The following is a 17,090-nucleotide window of genomic DNA, read 5'->3' as shown; positions in this document are numbered from 1 at the left end:
TGTCTGGTCCCCGGGCTGAGGCTGGAATCATTTGAAGGCTCACTTACTTACCAATTGATGCTGGCTTTTGGCTGGGGGTCTGGGATTCTCTCCACATGGGCCTTTCTGTGTGATTGCTTTGCATGGGGCAGTTTTGGCTTCCTCGTGGAATAGTGTCCAGATTCCAGGGGCGGGCACTCCCAAGAGACAGTTGCAGGCAGAAGCTATGTCGCCTTTTCTGATCTAGCTGTGGAAGTCGCACAGGATCACAGGCTCATCCATGTTCTAGGGAAGGAAAGATAAAGCTGCACCCCGAATAGAAGAGTGTCAATGTCACACCGTAAAAGCCTGTGAAATGGGATAAATATTTGTGCAGCCATCGTTGGAAAACACATCCTGCCATGAGTAGGAAACATCACGTTTTTATCACCATCATCTCTCAGTCCTGGTCCTCGGGGACTTGGCATGGATAGAGGGCTTGTTGGTCTCCATGCAGAAGTGATGGCTGTAATATTTCATTAAATATACATACACACATTGAAATTTGTGCGCAGTATACAATGCAGTACGCAAATAATGCCATCAATGAGGCATTATCTGAATGCGTGCATAAACACTTACGAAACTTTTATTTCAGTGTTCTATATGGTTGTGAGGATTGGTCCTCCCCTCAAAGATTTTGAATTAGGATCACATACCATGGAACCAATTTTTACATGTACTATCATTCTTGTTATAAATAATAACTATTGAGCTTTTTCCAGGTTACACTTCTTGTTTTGGTTTAACTTTTTCTGTTTAGATTCGCTCTCTGTTTTTTAGTAAAGACACTGTATTTTTATTTTCTAATGCTAATGCTGAATGAACTATTTTCTCTTGAAAGTGGAATGTCAGTTGAAACTTTTCTCAGTTTTAATAGAATCAACCTGAACAGTCTGCTCGAATCCAGAAGTTAAATGAATATTACTAAGTTACAGAAAGCAAATAGCATCAACGCATGACAATAAATTCTAACTAAAAGAGCATTGGTGGGTGGGTGGAAATACTATGCAGGAGGTAGTGAGCAGTTTTTCATTGAAGCATTTAAGGAGAGAGGAACAATTCTTCGGTGAGTAGTAGTTCAGATAATTGGGCATTTTTCAACACCATCCCCCATGCCCTTTATCCTCCAAGCACATTAGATGACTCAGTCTTTCTGGAACATTTATACAGACAAAGTCATTGCACATTCCATTTCTTCTTTTTGGAATGTCACCTTCTCAAGACATTCTCTGAGAAGCAAACTCCTGGTCAAACTTAAAGACACAAATCAAAAATCATTTCTTCTGGGAAGCTTCCCTCATACCCCCAAAGCCCAAAATCTTCACTTCCCCTTCTGTAATCACAAAGCAATTTGTGAATAAGCTACTACTACTACATTACATGCTTCTGGGAAGGGAGGGGAGAGACAAGAAAAGGGTGAATAATATCTAATCTTTGTACTCTGTCCAGTACTCAGCAATCAAGAATGGCTCGTTGCATAAATTATCAGTTCTAAAAAGTTGTTATTCCAAGGGAAAGGAAAGCTGTTAAAAATACAGATTCCTCGTCTTACAGAATCAGACCCTCAGGAGGGTAGATCTTTTTGATGAACGACCCAAGTGGTCCGTGGGACAGACTTTGACGAACACCGTTCTAAGGTGGGCACCACACTGGACCTGCCCAGCCGATTCTGTCCGAAGAGCTTGTTTTAGCTTCTCCTGTTCTTAGCTAGCCTTGCTTTTTATATTTTCTAAGCCATTTGTTTGACCTTCAAGTTCTTTCACAAGATTATTTTCATTTAGCTTTCAGATATAGATACACATTCTGGAGCCCCGCCCTACAATTAATTTTTTTTAGATGACATATAATTTCATATGTGTTTGTTAAATTAACTTACATTCATAAGGTTCATGTGTGTTCACAAGTAATGAAGTTGAGGCCTATAAAACAATATGGAGTTTATTAATGGTTCAGTTAGTTTTTATTCCGTAGTGTTTTCCTAATTATGTGTTTATATTGTCAAAAATGTCATTAAAGTTACTAATCATAGCTGACATAGATATCTTACAGATATTACAGATATTACAGAAAATGGGGATTGTAGTATAAAATACAATTAGACCTATGTTGTGATAGATAATGTTTTCTTTAGTTATTTTTGGGTTTTAAAAAAATTTTTAAGTAATCTCTCCACCCAATGTGGGGCTCAAACTTACCATCCCAAGATCAAGAGTCGCATGCTCTACTGACTGAGCCAGCCAGGCACACCAAGAATTCATTTTCTAACCAAGTTTATTTTGGAAATTATTTAATCAGCTAAACCCATTCTAGTGTTCAGTCTTTCAATACTATCCTCCCTAACCAAATAAAGTCAATAAAGAAACTGGAGAAAAAAAGCAGTTTCTCCATTTCTGTTTCTTAGATAATGCCTAACATAGAACTTGCTCCCCAGTGTTTAAATGGACCACGTGTTTTGTGCAATTGTTTTTTAAATGACTCAGTAAAGGAAGAAAGTGATTTCTGCCTACTCTGCCCACATGATTGAAATGCAATCCTCAAGACACAAAAGAACACACTCAAGAGGGTACTATTAAAATATAAATCCATTGTGATAGGCTGAAAAGAATGGTATTATAAATCCTGATAATTCCTAAAATAAGATAATGGAAAAATAAGTCATAATAAGTACATAATCAAATATTCCACGTCAAACGATGATTGCATCTTCCCTTAGAAACTCACAGAAGTCTTAGCCCACTCTATTCTTCCAACTTGGTTCGTGAATTCAAAAATCAAAAATATTTTTTCTACCAGAAAAGCAAATATTTTTGTCACATTCCTCTTGTTCTCTTGACTTTTTAAAGAAAATGATTTCATGCAAGTTTAGGCAGCAAGTGACACAGACAATAGCGAAGGTTATTTGGGTGATAATGATATTAAAAATTGGGAAATGCTGCCTTTGTAAGTGAAAAACAAAAAAGGTCAGAATCTTATGAAGAAGTTTCTCCAAGGGAACACTCATTGTCCTCTGTGACCGAAGACATTGTGTCTATAAATTCACCTAAGTGAAATTACATCGATGGCACCAAACACCAAGCCTGGAGCCAAACTGAGACAAGAGGGAACAAATGAAGACTCACAAGGCATTTCTCTGAGGAAACAAAGCATTGCCACGGAATACCTCAGCACATCCGTCTGGGAGGGCTGCACCAACTCCATTCCCAAAGAATCATTGCTCTGGTTCTCTAAGCGAGGGATGCAGAAATCAGGGCATCTCCCTTACTCCCAAAGCAGGCAGCTTCAAAGAGAGACAACTGGGAAGCCCTAAGGTTAGAGACTTGGGGGCTGTGTGGGGCAGTGGTTAAGAAGACCCTGCTGTCTGAATCCCAACTTTTCCATTTGCCATTGTAACGGAGGGAAAGTTTTCTTAAACCTCTGCCCCTCGATTTCCTCATCTGTAAAACATAGGTGATGATACCATTTGCTGATTGGGATTAAATGAGATTTGGATTCATGAGATGCTTCACATATAATCAGTAAATGTTAGCCACGACGACAATAAGGGATGCTGTTGATACGGTGGATAGTATCGTTTGTGCCCCTCCCCCAAAGGTGAGAGAGTTATGGTAGAGCTATGCTATGCTAGAGCCTGGAAACCCATCCGGTTTGAACAGCTGAGAGAGGAAAGGAGTCTCTGACTGAATTTCTGAAACATTTCTTTTTCCTAGAACACTACTTTGAATTGGTATTTATTACTTATTTTAAAATTCTTAACAATCTACACTGCTTTGCCGAGCTGAGAAGGAATCTTGGGAGAAAGCTAAGTTAGCCTCCACAGAAATTTTAAAGACAAACTAATCAGAGAATCAAGATACAAGAAAATGAACAACATTGATTTCTAAGAACATAAGGTTTAGCCTTTAAACAATTTTCATTCTAAGGTGATGTGAGCTTTAAAAATTACTAGAGGATCATAAGCTCATCATTTAATCTATAATACTCTTGGAAAGAACGCAGTCCATGAAAAAAACAGTTGAATTTTGGATCACAGGCAATTTTTCGTAATGTAAAAAGACTTTGCTTCTAAAAACCCATCCACACTACCTCATAGTATCCTAAAGGCGAGGAATGTTTGTTTTTTGCCCACATGAAACCACAACGTACATAATATAGACTCTACTCACTCAGTGAAGATTTTCGTCTGACCATTCCAGAAACACGTGGACGTGACTCTCCTGGTCAAATCATAGAGCTGTCATTTGGTGGAGATACTTCTTTTAAACCTATTCTCTGGGTTTAAACCCATTTTTTTAAATTAAATTTATTTATTTTCAGCATAACAGTATTCATTATTTTTTCACCATACCCAGTGCTCCATGCAATCTGTGCCCTCTATAATACCCACCACCTGGTACCCCAACCTCCCACCCCCCCGCCACTTCAGACCCCTCAGATTGTTTTTCAGAGTCCATAGTCTCTCATGATTCACCTCCCCTTCCAATTTCCCCCAACTCCCTTCTCCTCTCTAACTCCCCATGTCCTCCATGCTATTTGTTATGCTCCACAAATAAGTGAAACCATATGATAATTGACTCTCTCTGCTTGACTTATTTCACTCAGCATAATCTCTTCCAGTCCCGTCCATGTTGCTACAAAAGTTGGGTATTCATCCTTTCTGATGGAGGCATAATACTCCATAGTGTATACGGACCACATCTTCCTTATCCATTCGTCCGTTGAAGGGCATTTTGGTCCTTTCCGTAGTTTGGCGACCGTGGCCATTGCTGCTATAAACATTGGGGTACAGATGGCCCTTCTTTTCACTACATCTGTATCTTTGGGGTAAATACCCAGGAGTGCAATTGCAGGGTCATAGGGAAGTTCTATTTTTAATTTCTTGAGGAATCTCCACACTGTTCTCCAAAGAGGCTGCACCAACCTGCATTCCCACCAACAGTGTAAGAGGGTTCCCCTTTCTCCACATCCCCTCCAACACATGTTGTTTCCTGTCTTGTTAATTTTGGTCATTCTAACTGGTGTAAGGTGATATCTCAATGTGGTTTTAATTTGAATCTCCCTGAGGGCTAGTGATGATGAACATTTTTTCATGTGTCTGATCGCCATTTGTATGTCTTCATTGGAGAAGTCTCTGTTCATATCTTCTGCCCATTTTTTTTATATGATTGCCTGTTTTATGTGTGTTGAGTTTAAGGAGTTCATTATAGATCCTGGATATCAACCTTTTGTCTGTACAGTCATTTGCAAATATCTTCTCCCATTCCGTGGGTTGCCTCTTTGTTTTTTTTTTTGACTATTTCCTTTGCTGTGCAGAAGCTTCTGATTTTGATGAAGTCCCAAAAGTTTATTTTCGCTTTTGTTTCCTTTGTCTTTGGAGACATATCTTGAAAGAAGTTGCTGTGACTGATATCGAAGAGATTACTGTCTATGTTCTCCTCTAGGATTCTGATGGATTCCTGTCTCATGTTGAGGTCTTTTATCCATTTTGAGTTTATCTTTGTGTATGGTGTAAGAGAATGGTTGAGTTTCATTCTTCTACATATAGCTGTCCAGTTTTCCCAGCACCATTTATTGAAGAGACTGTCTTTTTTCCACTGTATATTTTTTCCTGTTTTGTCAAAGATTAATTGACCATAGAGTTGAGGGTCCATATCTGGGCTCTCTACTCTGTTCCACTGGTCTATGTGTCTGTTTTTATGCCAGTTCCATGCTGTCTTGGTGACCACGGCTTTGTAATAAAGCTTGAAATCAGGTAACGTGATGCCCCCAGTTTTATTTTTGTTTTTCAACATTTCCTTAGCGATTCGGGGTCTCTTCTAAACCCATTTTTATTTAGAAAAACTAAATAGCAAAGAATTCAAACTGAGCTAACTTCAAAATTTAAAAATCTGCCTTACTTCCGTTTGATTGTCAGTTGTTATTCCCTCAAATGTTCAGTGTACCTCTCGTGTCAGGTATAGTCGTTGCAAAAAAAAAAAAAAAAAAGGCTCCGATGGACTTTTAAGATTTCACACATCCTTCGAAGAACACAATCAGGGGGTACCTACTCTCACTTTATAAACTAATTGACCATGATGCTGGAGGAAGAATGTTTTAATAGAAGGAAAGGAACTGTCCAGCACATTATAGCACACAAACAAGAAAAAAAAAAATCAGAGGCCCCTTATGAACACTAAGCTAATGCCAAGTATAGGTCTCTAAGAAAGGGCCTACCGCACTTGTCCTTTTTGGGGGCTGGAACAGTGGCTCTGTCAGGCTGCCCAACCTCTTCCCCAGTGGGCAGGATCTTTTCTGGGAAAAATATTGCAACAGTGTTTGTAGTCCTGCCTTCTGCTGGGTCCTTTCTTGGAGTACCTCCAAGAAGAGAATCAAAGAAATATAGAACTAGAAATTATTTTGGAGAGTTTACAGATCAGAAGAAATGAAATCCAGAAAAAGGAAGTAATTTACTCAAGTCCAAACACCCAACAAATAGTAGGACAGGAGCTGGATCTAAGAGCCTCTATTGCTTCTAAACCCCACTGCTGCTTTGGAAGATCTCAGAATTCAGAATTTCACAGGAAAGTTTAGCTTTATATATGTTATAGTGTTATTAACAGAACATTAACTAGATACGCAGAGGGCAAATAGGCAGTGAGCCAATCATGGAACTAAGATTTGCGTAAGGTGTTGTAAATTTGTTACATATAATAGAAAACAACCTAATTGACTAAAAGTTAAAATATTTTTGTGTTAAGAGGAATGTTTAACTGCTGTGAAAATAGCTTCATCATGTTGAATTTAAAATTGTATGTAAGTGTGATATTATTAATTCCACCGACATTTTTGAAATTTCACTATTACCAGGCATAGTCCTAAGTGTGAAGATGCATTGGGGAAAAAAGAAAGAAAAGAAAAGAGGAAAGAGCCTTGTTCCAACTTGCCGATGAATTGAGGAGGCTGATGTCAAACAGACTAACCAGTGTGATAGTGGGAAGTGGGATTACAGCTGTGCCTGCATGGGGTGTGATGCCTATGGCAGGACAACGGAAGGGGGGCTTAACTGTGGAGAAGGAAAGAGAAGGTTCCCCCAAACAGATGCACCAGAGCTGCATCTGGAAAGAAGGTAACTACAAGAAAATGCATTGAAAGAAGAGAGAGAAGGGGTGCCTGGGTGGCTCAGTGGGTTAAGCCTCTGCCTTCGGTTCTCATCATGATCTCAGGGTCCTGGAATCGAGCCCTGCATTGGGTTCTCTGCTCAGCAGGGAGCCTGCTTCCCCTCCCCTTCTGCCTGCCTTTCTGCCTACTTGTGAGCTCTCTCTCTCTGTGTCAAATAAATAAAATCTTAAAAAAAAAAAGTTAAAAAAGAAGAGAGAGAAGCATGAACCAGCCAGTAGTTGTGATGGCATGTGGCAGATCTGGGAACTATGTACTTCTTCTTTTTGAAGATTTTATTTGTTTGTTTATCAGAGACACAGCACAGCAGGGGGAGTGACAGGCAGAGGGAGAGATGCAAGTCTCCATCTCAGGACCCAGGGTCAGGACCTGAGCCAAAGTCAGACACTTAACTGACTGTGCCACCCAGGTGTCCTGGGACTATGTACTTCTAAATGGCAAAGTCCCAGGCGGGGGAGGGCAGATGCTGAAGAGTACATCATACTAAAAAGTCAGTGTTTTACCAGAAAATAATAGGAAGGTGTTGACAAGTTATATACTCTAAAATAATGCAAATCAAATTATACTATGAAGGGGCGCCTGGGCGTCTCAGTTGGTCCCAGGGTCCTGGGATGGAATCCTGCCTCGGGCTCCCTGCTGAGGCTCCCTTCTTTTCCCTCTCCCTCCCACTCCCCCTGCTTGTGCGCGCTCGCTCTCTCTCTCTCTGTCAAATAAACAAATAAAATCTTTTTTAAAAAACTATACTATGAAGTGAAAGTTCTTTTTATTTTTTTCCCTACTCCTTAACATCGGAAACTTTCCTAGAACATCTGGGAGTCGAATGGGATAAAATCACCAGCATCTAGTTGGAGAGTTGACAGAAACCTCAGTTTCCTCATCTGTAAATTGGAGATCATTTTAAGGTTGTTGTAAGAAGCACACAGGTAAAGCCCATTAAGCGTTTATTGCAGTGTCGGGCATATTGTAAACATTCAATAAGGGTAAACTGGCACCATCTTTGTTGTGATCATTATTGTAAAAACTGAATCAGAGGGGCCCCTGACTGGCTTGGTTGATGGAGCATCTGCCTCTTGATCTCAGGTCATGAGTGTGAGCCCCACATTGGGTGAGGAGATTATTTAAAAAAAAAAAAAAAAAAAAAAATCTAAAAAAAAAAAAAACCTGAATCAGAGAAATTGGATTAGAATGTTAAGGGTTAAATTTAACATCTAGAGCTGAGAATAATTTTCCAAATATCCTGATTCTGTATTGCTTACAGTCATTCAACCCCTTCAGAGAGAACTACTTTGTTAGAGGCAGAGCCAGGAAAAGGCATCAGTTAGCAAAATGCATCGATTATGTACTTCTGAGGAAATTGTCTGCTGATTTTATTGTTCAAGAGAATGTAAGAAAAGAAAACTTGAGTTTCAGCAGTTGCGAGCAGTATCTGAGAGCTGTGTGCTTGATTTGGTAGTTAGAGTTGGAAGAGGAAAATATCAAGGCCCATAGTTAGCAACTGCAGATAAAACCCAACTTTTTTTTTCTCTTCCTTCCTTCCTTCCTTCCTCTCTCTTTCTTCCCTCCCTACTTTCCTTCCTTCCTTCCCTCTATTGATTCACAGGCCCACAATAAAGAGCGTATATCATGCTTTTAATTTGCCATTAGATTGTAACTGTTTATAATCTATCCTCCTATTGTCATGACTAAAGATTATTTTTTGCAACATTTAATTGGAATATTTTCTATAATTGCTCCAAATTGGAAATTTGAAATATAGTTCCATGATTTCAGTTTGGCTCTATTAAAGATTAGGTGGGTCAGAATTACATTTATTATATGCATCATATCATCTCCCTATAAAAAAAAGGACCATATGTCAATATTCTGTAAAATAATAGGTTTATTTTCTGTGTTCTGTTTTGCTAGTGCTCCTATATTCCTCCCTGTAAGAGAGAAAATCAGAAGAACTTGGAAAGCGTCATGAATTGGCAACAGTACTGGAAAGATGAGATTGGTTCCCAGCCATTTACTTGCTATTTTAATCAATTTCAAAGGTAAGCCAGTATTTGCTTATGCATATTAAAGTTGCTTGTAGCCTTTGTGGTTAATTACAAAATAAATCATAGATTGTGCTCACTTGACAAAATATCTGACATGGGGGTAGACTCAACTTTTTCTTTCCATGGAGTTAGGGAAGCCATTTTACAGGCTGGGAGGCAGGTGAAGAATATGGGGGATAAAAAGAGAACCTCTATCAGGGTGCTACCCTCTGGAGAGATTAAGAAAGTGCTTTCAGACAAACCATAAGTGACTCTTAATCTCACAAAACAAACTGAGGGTTGCTGGGGGGAGGGGGTTGGGAGAAGGGGGTAGGATTATGGACATTGGGGAGGGTATATGCTTTGGTGAGTGCTGTGAAGTGTGTAAACCTGGTGATTCACAGACCTGTACCCCTGGGGATAAAAATATATGTTTATAAAAAACAAAAAATTAAAAAAAAAAAAAAAGAAAGTGCTTTCAGAGGGGAACATCAGATACAAGTAGCACTTGCTTCCTGAGAATTACAGATTGGATACACATAAACGGAACAACGTGTTGATTTGTGAGCATTTGGGACTGCATGGAATCTTACCTTTCCTTTTCCTTTCTATTCCGATGAAGTATCAAGAAAATGAGTTCACAGCGTTAAAACTTGACTTGACTTAGAGAAAGCTCCAGTTAGGCCCTATAACCATGGCTCATTGGACTAGAACACTGCAGTACCCATCCAGGTTCCTCATACTAATTTCTTCATTAAGCAGTTATTGAGTATTCACAACTCTTTGCCATACTCTCTGCTTAGATGTTCCAGTTCCATTAAACCTTCTTTTCCTCCCCTGCCCCCTCTTAGTGAAGCACACTATCATCCCCTCGTTTACCTAGTCCAGAGAACCGTAATTACTAGTTCACGTTTCTCCTTTACACACTGCAACTTGTATTTGCCATCATGCTGATTTCACACTGATTTTACCTCCATGATGACTCTTCTCTGCCTTCCCCCTACCCCTGTCTTAAGTCACATCCACGTGATTTCTCGACTCTGAACACAAGTGTTCCACACAAGTCCTTCTACCTCCAACCTGCCCCCAGGCCAAGCCCATGGTTGACGCTGCCACCAAGTCGATCTTCCTAAAATATGAATTTAATCAGGGACTCCTCACAGTTTTCAGAGTAGAGTCCGCACATCTTGGCATGGCCTAACCATTAGGTGCCTCTTGCTGCATAACAAACCACCCCAAATCAAGTGTCTTACTACAACAGTGATTCATTATTTCTTATAATTCTGTGGGCTGGCTTGGAGATTTACGTGCAGTCAGAGTATGGTGGGATTAGCTGTGTGGGCCAGGATGGCCTTTCCCGCTCAGCACTTGGTACTGGTGTGGCCAAAGGGCCTCAGTTCTTTTCCACTAGCCTCTCATCCTTCATTAGGCTAGATCGCCTTCTTTACAATATGGTAGCTGCGGGACAGCATTTCATGTGAGCCAGGCCTTGGTTCTGGAATTTACATAACATCACTTTAGGTACATTCTCCTGGTCAAAGCAAGTCACGAAGCCAGCCAGATTCATGGGGTGTGAAAACCAACTCTGCTTCTTAAGAGAAGAAGTAGCAAAGGTCTTGCAGCCATATTTAACCTGCCACAGCATACAAGGCTCCTTGGGTTCTCAACCCCCAACTCCCATTTTTCCATCCTCAGCTTTATGCCCATACTCTTTGCAGTAGCCACTCTGAACTATGTGCGGTTCTAAAATATCTTATGTGTTTGTATCCATGCCTCTTCATTTGCTTCTCCTGCTTCTTGATTACCTTGATGAAGACTCTTCATAGAAATCCCCTTTGCTGGGCTGTCTTGCTGCTTTTCTTGATCTCCAAGTTTGGTTTAGTTGTATATTATTTAGGATGTCATCTGTTGCATATAAACGAAAAACTGACTCAAAGTATCATGAGGAATTAGGACATTTATTATTCCATACATTAAGAAATGCACAGGTAGACCAACATTAGGGTTGTTTGATGCAGTAGCCTAACAGTGTCATCAAGAAGCCAGGCCCTTTCTGGATCTCAGTTCTGCCTCAGATCCACTCATGGTTACCGTAGAGTTGCTGTGGCTCCAGAAGTCAGAGCCAGGCATCGCAGTGTCCAAATGCAAAAAGAAAACTATCTCTCAGGGAGCCCCGGTGGCTCAGTTGATTAAACGTCAGCTTCCCATAACTGACCTCCCCTTAGGTATTGTTTAGAATGAGTTCCTTTGCCTACACCTAAACCAGTCACAAAAAGAATAATCAGAATATACCACTGAGTTGGGGATAGGGCAGTATCTCCTAAGTTGGGTGGAGAAAGGGTGCACACCTGAGTAGAAAGGAAGGAAGAAGAAAGGGGTTTAGATGCTACAGAATAGTCAAAAGTTCCAGCTACAAGATGTGTCTTCCATGTTATGTTTATACAGCTGTATCCCAGAGGTCTGCAACTCTCACTTCACAGGACTATGTCAGAGGAGCTTTAAAAAAAAAAAAAAAATGCACCACAGACTAATTAAATTAGAATGTCTGGTAATTCAACCTAGGCATTAGCATTTTTAAAAATTGGTTTTGGGGATTCTAATACACCACCAGAGTGAGAACCACAGCTTTATCCTTCCATTTATCACTCTCTACTGGAATAATTTCTGTACCCATCTTCTACGTGAGGCTGTATAGGGGTTACTGGTATGGGACCTATCTTCTTTGGCTTCATATTCCTGGGACTTAGCACAATGCCTGTTTCTTAGTCAATAAAAGTTTGGTGAATGAATGAATAAATGAAAGCAATGTGCCAGATTAATAAGGAAGGTTCTTTGCTTCCAATGGATTAGAACTTTTTAGGGAGGAACAGGTGCTTATGCAAAAAGAAGTATGACTTCATCAGCTAGAAATGAAAGGAGGGAAGACATTGAAGTCGGATGGCTGCAATAAAGAAACGAAGGCTTAACATGTTAGATACATCAGGTTATATAATGAGGAGTGGTGAATTTGTAAAGTCTTGGAAGGGGAGAAAGGGATAATCAAAATGGACAATTGGGAAGTCATTGGTTTTGGCAATCAGAGGCGTGTTAGTGGTCTTTGTGGAAATGGTGTAGGTGCCATCTTAGAGCAGTGGGGTTAGAAATCATTGTATATTAGCTCGAGGGGAGGGTGTGAAGGCATTAGTAAGTGCAGACTACCCTTTCAGGAAGTTTGCCATATCAGGAAAAAGAGTTTGGGAAGGAAGTAATTCAAGGGAAGCAGGAATGGGTTTAGAGAAATGAGCCCACTACAGACTAAAACTGCTGAGGAACAGAGAAACTCTTGTTGAACACAGACAGTAAATGAGGCAGAGTGGAACGAACACCCCCTGAAGAAAATGAGCCCGGATGAAATCAAAAGCAGCCGTGGTCCTTGTTCTGTGAAGTGGGAGCCAAGTAACAGGGAATAGGCACCAGTCAGGTGATTCTGAAGCCACTACTCGAATGAATCAAGCAATCCTTTACGCTTCCTGCCGTGGACTAGGAGCCAGACCAGCTGGTGGTCCTCTTAACCAACTTCCCCTCACTCCCTGCTCAGGCATCTCTGAAGGCTGCCTCCCCCAAACACACACATGCCTCCTGTGGGAATGAATTATTCTGAATACCTGCAAGTCCCCGACGAGAAGGACTATTCTTGCAGAGTGGCAACAACTCTCTGAAAGACCTAGCCCTGCGCTCCATGCTACTTCGGTTCACTTGAGCGACAAGAAGGATCAGCCCTTCATCCCGCCTTCGGAATGATACCTGTTCCCTACCGTCATCTGCCTGTCCCACTCCCAAACTGTTGGGGGGTGTAGGTAGAAGTGGGGGCAGTCTGTCACCACCCAGAAGCACTCAAGACATGATTTTAAATGACTCGGGGAAATCAGAAGTTTGGAGCCTGGCTCTTGTACCACGACATATGCAAGAGGAAACGAGCACTGGTTGGAGGTGTGAAAATGGCAGCTCCCTGGTGCCGTCTACTCTCAGTACACTTTTTACTACTGCTAAACATGCAATAAAAATAGGCTTACTGTAGAGACGCCCAGATGCTCTCGGTAAGATGAACTTTATATTTAAAGTAACCTTTAGATTTCACTCAACTGCAGGGAACTGGGGAGAAGAGTTACCAAGAAGTTTCCATTTTCAAGAAAAGAATGTTACAGGATTTTAAAGATCTAAGACAGAGATTATTGGAATCTCAGCTTTCACAATTTAAGTCTTTCTCAAAGAGAGCTATACTGAGGAGTAGAATCCACAGCGGCCAGAGGAGCCACCACCAGCCATGCCCACCACCGGCCATGGGAGGCCAGGCCCCAGCGCTCACCCCTCTTCCCACCCGCAGGCAGGGAGGAAGCCATGCTTGGTGGCTGACACTGGCTGCTTCCAGTCGTGATCTTCCCACATAATCTTTCAGCTCTTTGCTTCCCTCAGTATTGGGGCTCACAATCTCACTCCAATGTGTGGATTTCCCTCTTACACTTTTTTTTTTTTTCTCTATAGGTCACATTTGCTCTGCTCATACCATTTTGTTTTCTCTTAGCCTTTCCTTGGCTTATCCTTTCTCTGTGAAACACACCTCACGCCCTCTTACTGAGTATGCTTTGAAATCCTTATTTGATTGACTGAAAATTTCTTTGCAGTCTCAGGCTTGTCATATAATTCTCCCACTTCCTTTTTGCCTGACTGGCTTTGCCTTGAAGAGAGCATGTCCTTGGAAAATGGTTACTCATTCCTCAATCCCCTCCGGGTCAAAGGGCTGGGAGGAGCAATGGGTCATTTTCCGGAATTTTTCTTTTATGGAGAGCACAATGGGTTTTTGTTTGTTTATTTGTTTGTTTGTTTTTCTCCCATGCTGGTCTATTTTTTACTTTTTGTCCTCCTAAGTGGATAGTAGGTCACAGAGTACACATAGTAGGCGTACACACACACACACACACACACACACACACACACACACACACATCCAACCAACAAGTCCAGCCGTGCCACCTGCAAAGTCTTGAATTCATTCCCTTGGTCCGGGCCTTCACTATTTCTCATCTAAATTATTGCCGTAATCTTCAACGAGTCCTTCAGCCTCGGCCTTTTGTCCTCTCCTGCACTACACAAAGTTTTGTTTCACTTTGTTTAAACCTCTATTCCGTCTTGTCACAATCCTCCATTAAATTATTCTGCATTCTTGTTGTCCAAAGGACAAAGCCCACGCCTTTCAGTTCCAGCTCCAACCTTGGCTGTTAAATACGTGCCAGTCATGGGGCAACAAAAACAGAGCTGCAGAGGGGAGGAGAAGCCAGCCATGCTGCGTGCCTTCATGGAGCGTAGAGGCCGTGACCACATCATCAGACAGATAATTACAAAGTAGGGTAAATGCTGTGAAGGAAGAATGGGGGTGCTGCTATGAGATACTGTCACAAGGGGGGAAGTTTCAAAGGCCTGTGTGAGTAAATCCTGACTGGGTGCAGACCAGAGGGTGTCCAAGAGTTAGATAGGGAAAAGTGAGAGAAACAATATTTCAGAAGGAGACATCACCGTGGGTAAATGTTCTGAGGGAGGAGAGAAGTTGGTGAGTTTTAGGACCCAAAAGGGCATCATGGCAGGGAGGCTCTGAGTGAGGGGGTGGGTAGTGAGTGTTGACCCTGGAGAGAGAGTTAGACAGGGTATGTGTAGGTTTCTCTTAAATGTATCAAGCAGCCAGTGGTGGGTTTTGTAGGGAAGTGGTGACATGATCTGAGTTAAAGGTTTTCACTTGCGTTGAGCTGTTCCAGTCACCTCAGAGTCCTCTTTGTGTCCCTTGCACATTGATGCCTATGCCCTAGTCCCTTTCCTCTTCCCTCACCTGGGGACGCCCTCACTTTCCACCTCTAGGAATTAGCAGAGCACATGGATATAGGAGGAGCCCTGGAACTAGCCTCTTTCAGTGTGTGTGATCTTGGCTGTGTTCCTTTAATCTAACTGTGTCTCGGTTTCTTTTGTAGAGGAGAAAATAATAAGATTACTGCAAGGTTATCAAGAAGATGCCATGGGCCTAACCCAGAGTATTTCCTATAAAAGTGTTTGCTTCATTATTTGTTTTTAAGATTTTATTTATTTATTTATTTGCCAGGGAGAGAGAGAGAGCACAAGCAGGCAGAGTAGCAGGCAGAGGTAGAGAGAGAAGCAGGCTTCCCACTGAGCAAGGAGCCTGACGTGGGACTCAATCCCAGGACCCTGGGATCATGACCTGAGCCAAAGGCAGCGGCTTAACCAACTGAGCCACCCAGGCGCCCCTGCTTCATTATTTTTACTGCTATCAAAAAGGTTTTCCTCAAATGTCACTGTGTAACCTTCTCTTACCTTTTCGGGTGTAATTAATTACTCCCCCCTCTGTGCTTCCATGCTGCTATGGTTGCTTTTGTTACCTGATCATAGTTGACTACGTATCCTTCCCCCTTTATACATTATTAACTCCATATGGGCAGCAATGAAGTAGCTAGCATTAGGCACCTGGTGTTTACATTTCTCCTCTACCGGTTATTAACTCTGTGACCTTGGGTAGATTGTGCAGCTTTCTGATCTTAGTTTCCTCATCTATGAAGTGAGGATAACATTGTCCATCCTAAGGGTTTGGTTTTATTTTATTTTGTTTTTGGTAAGGATCATAGCGGCCCAACAGCAAGTACTTAGTAAATGTATGTGTTTCTCTTCCCTTGCCTTGCCAATTCCTAGGGTAGAAACAACCATTCAGGGAGGAGCCTGGTTACTCACTGACAAGGCTGAATGAGGTGTCAAATGAATAAGCAATAAGGGTTTTATAAATGAGCAAAGCAAAACAGAACACAAGCACAAAATAAGTAAAAAGAAGAGATTCCATTGTAAAAAAAAAAAAAAAAAAAAAGGACTATCTTGTACTTGTGATACTGCACAGATATATCTTGAGTTTTAAGTTCATTCAAGGTATGTTTGTCCAGGGATGCCTGGGTGGCTCAGTGGGTTAAGCTTCTGCCTTTGGCTCAGGGTCCTGGGATCAAGCCCGGCATTGGGCTCTCTGCTCAGCAGGGAGCCTGCTTCCCCCTCTATCTCTGCCTGCTGCTCTGCCTACTTGTGATCTCTCTTTCTCTGTTAAATAAATAAATAAAATCTTTAAAAAAAAAAAAAGTATGTTTGTCCAATAGTATATCTTTTTAAATTTAATTTACCCTTAGCATTTTAGAGAAAGATGAACATTAGGGCCTGACCTGAAATTACGGTAGAGTGCTCTTTAGAACACAGCTTGAAAGCTATTAAAATACAATATTAAAAGCAACCAATTAGAAGACTGCTCACCCACTTGGGCTTAGTTTTCTTATTTTAAAGTTTGATGGACTGATAGATTAAAGATCTCTAAGATTCCCTTAAGCTCTTGAACTCTGGTTTTGTGATTCTCTGATTCTGAAGGCTTGTACACACAATCGCAACAGCTTAAGATGCCAGATAAAAGCTGAATGGTGAAAGAGAAAGAAAATTAGCAAAGCACTAAGTGGTTAATAGTCTGGAGCCGTTTAATGGGGGGAGCAGACAGTCTTCCTAGCTCAAGAGTAATTGAGTTTCATGATGATGACACTGAGTCATCCAAAAAAGGTTAAATTTGGTTCAATGTGCTCTCCTTAAAAGGTAAGGGAATGTGTAAGGCATTTTTGGAAAGATTTTAATGGATAATCTTTTAGTATTTATGTTAGTTTTTATTCAGCTGGGAAGGTTAAACTTCAGTTGTTTGGAAAATTCAATTATTGAATATTTACTTTCTCTTCTAGAAGTGAACTGTTATTTTAGGGGCTACAAAGGTCTTCCCAGTACAAAATTGTTCATCACTCTTCTCTCATGGTTTTATCCTTTTCTTTGTCCTTGATTTCATTCATAACC

At 41.1% G+C, this 17,090-nt stretch overlaps 1 protein-coding gene across 2 annotated transcripts in view; it reads left to right on the top strand.

Moving 5' to 3' along the window:
• The window catches only part of KCNMB4 (potassium calcium-activated channel subfamily M regulatory beta subunit 4), a 58,308-nt gene that overhangs the window by 19,057 nt on the left and 22,161 nt on the right, over window positions 1–17,090 (top strand). The window contains exons 3-4 of one of the 2 annotated variants that reach the window (XR_014314645.1): window positions 6,865–7,123; window positions 9,079–9,156. Coding sequence is in view for 1 of the 2 variants with exons in the window: in XM_082742921.1 (XP_082599047.1) it covers window positions 9,079–9,206 (128 nt within the window). In the remaining variant the exon portion in view is untranslated. Of the gene's footprint in view, window positions 1–6,864; window positions 7,124–9,078; window positions 9,207–17,090 lie in introns of those variants that run through there. The other variant, XM_082742921.1, reaches the window with a different exon arrangement.

Source organism: Mustela nivalis, assembly GCF_964662115.1.
Source record: "Mustela nivalis genome assembly, chromosome: 7".
Lineage (NCBI taxonomy): Eukaryota > Metazoa > Chordata > Mammalia > Carnivora > Mustelidae > Mustela > Mustela nivalis.
Note: the sequence above shows the minus strand (reverse complement) of the source record. Positions and strands in the feature narration are given on the sequence as shown.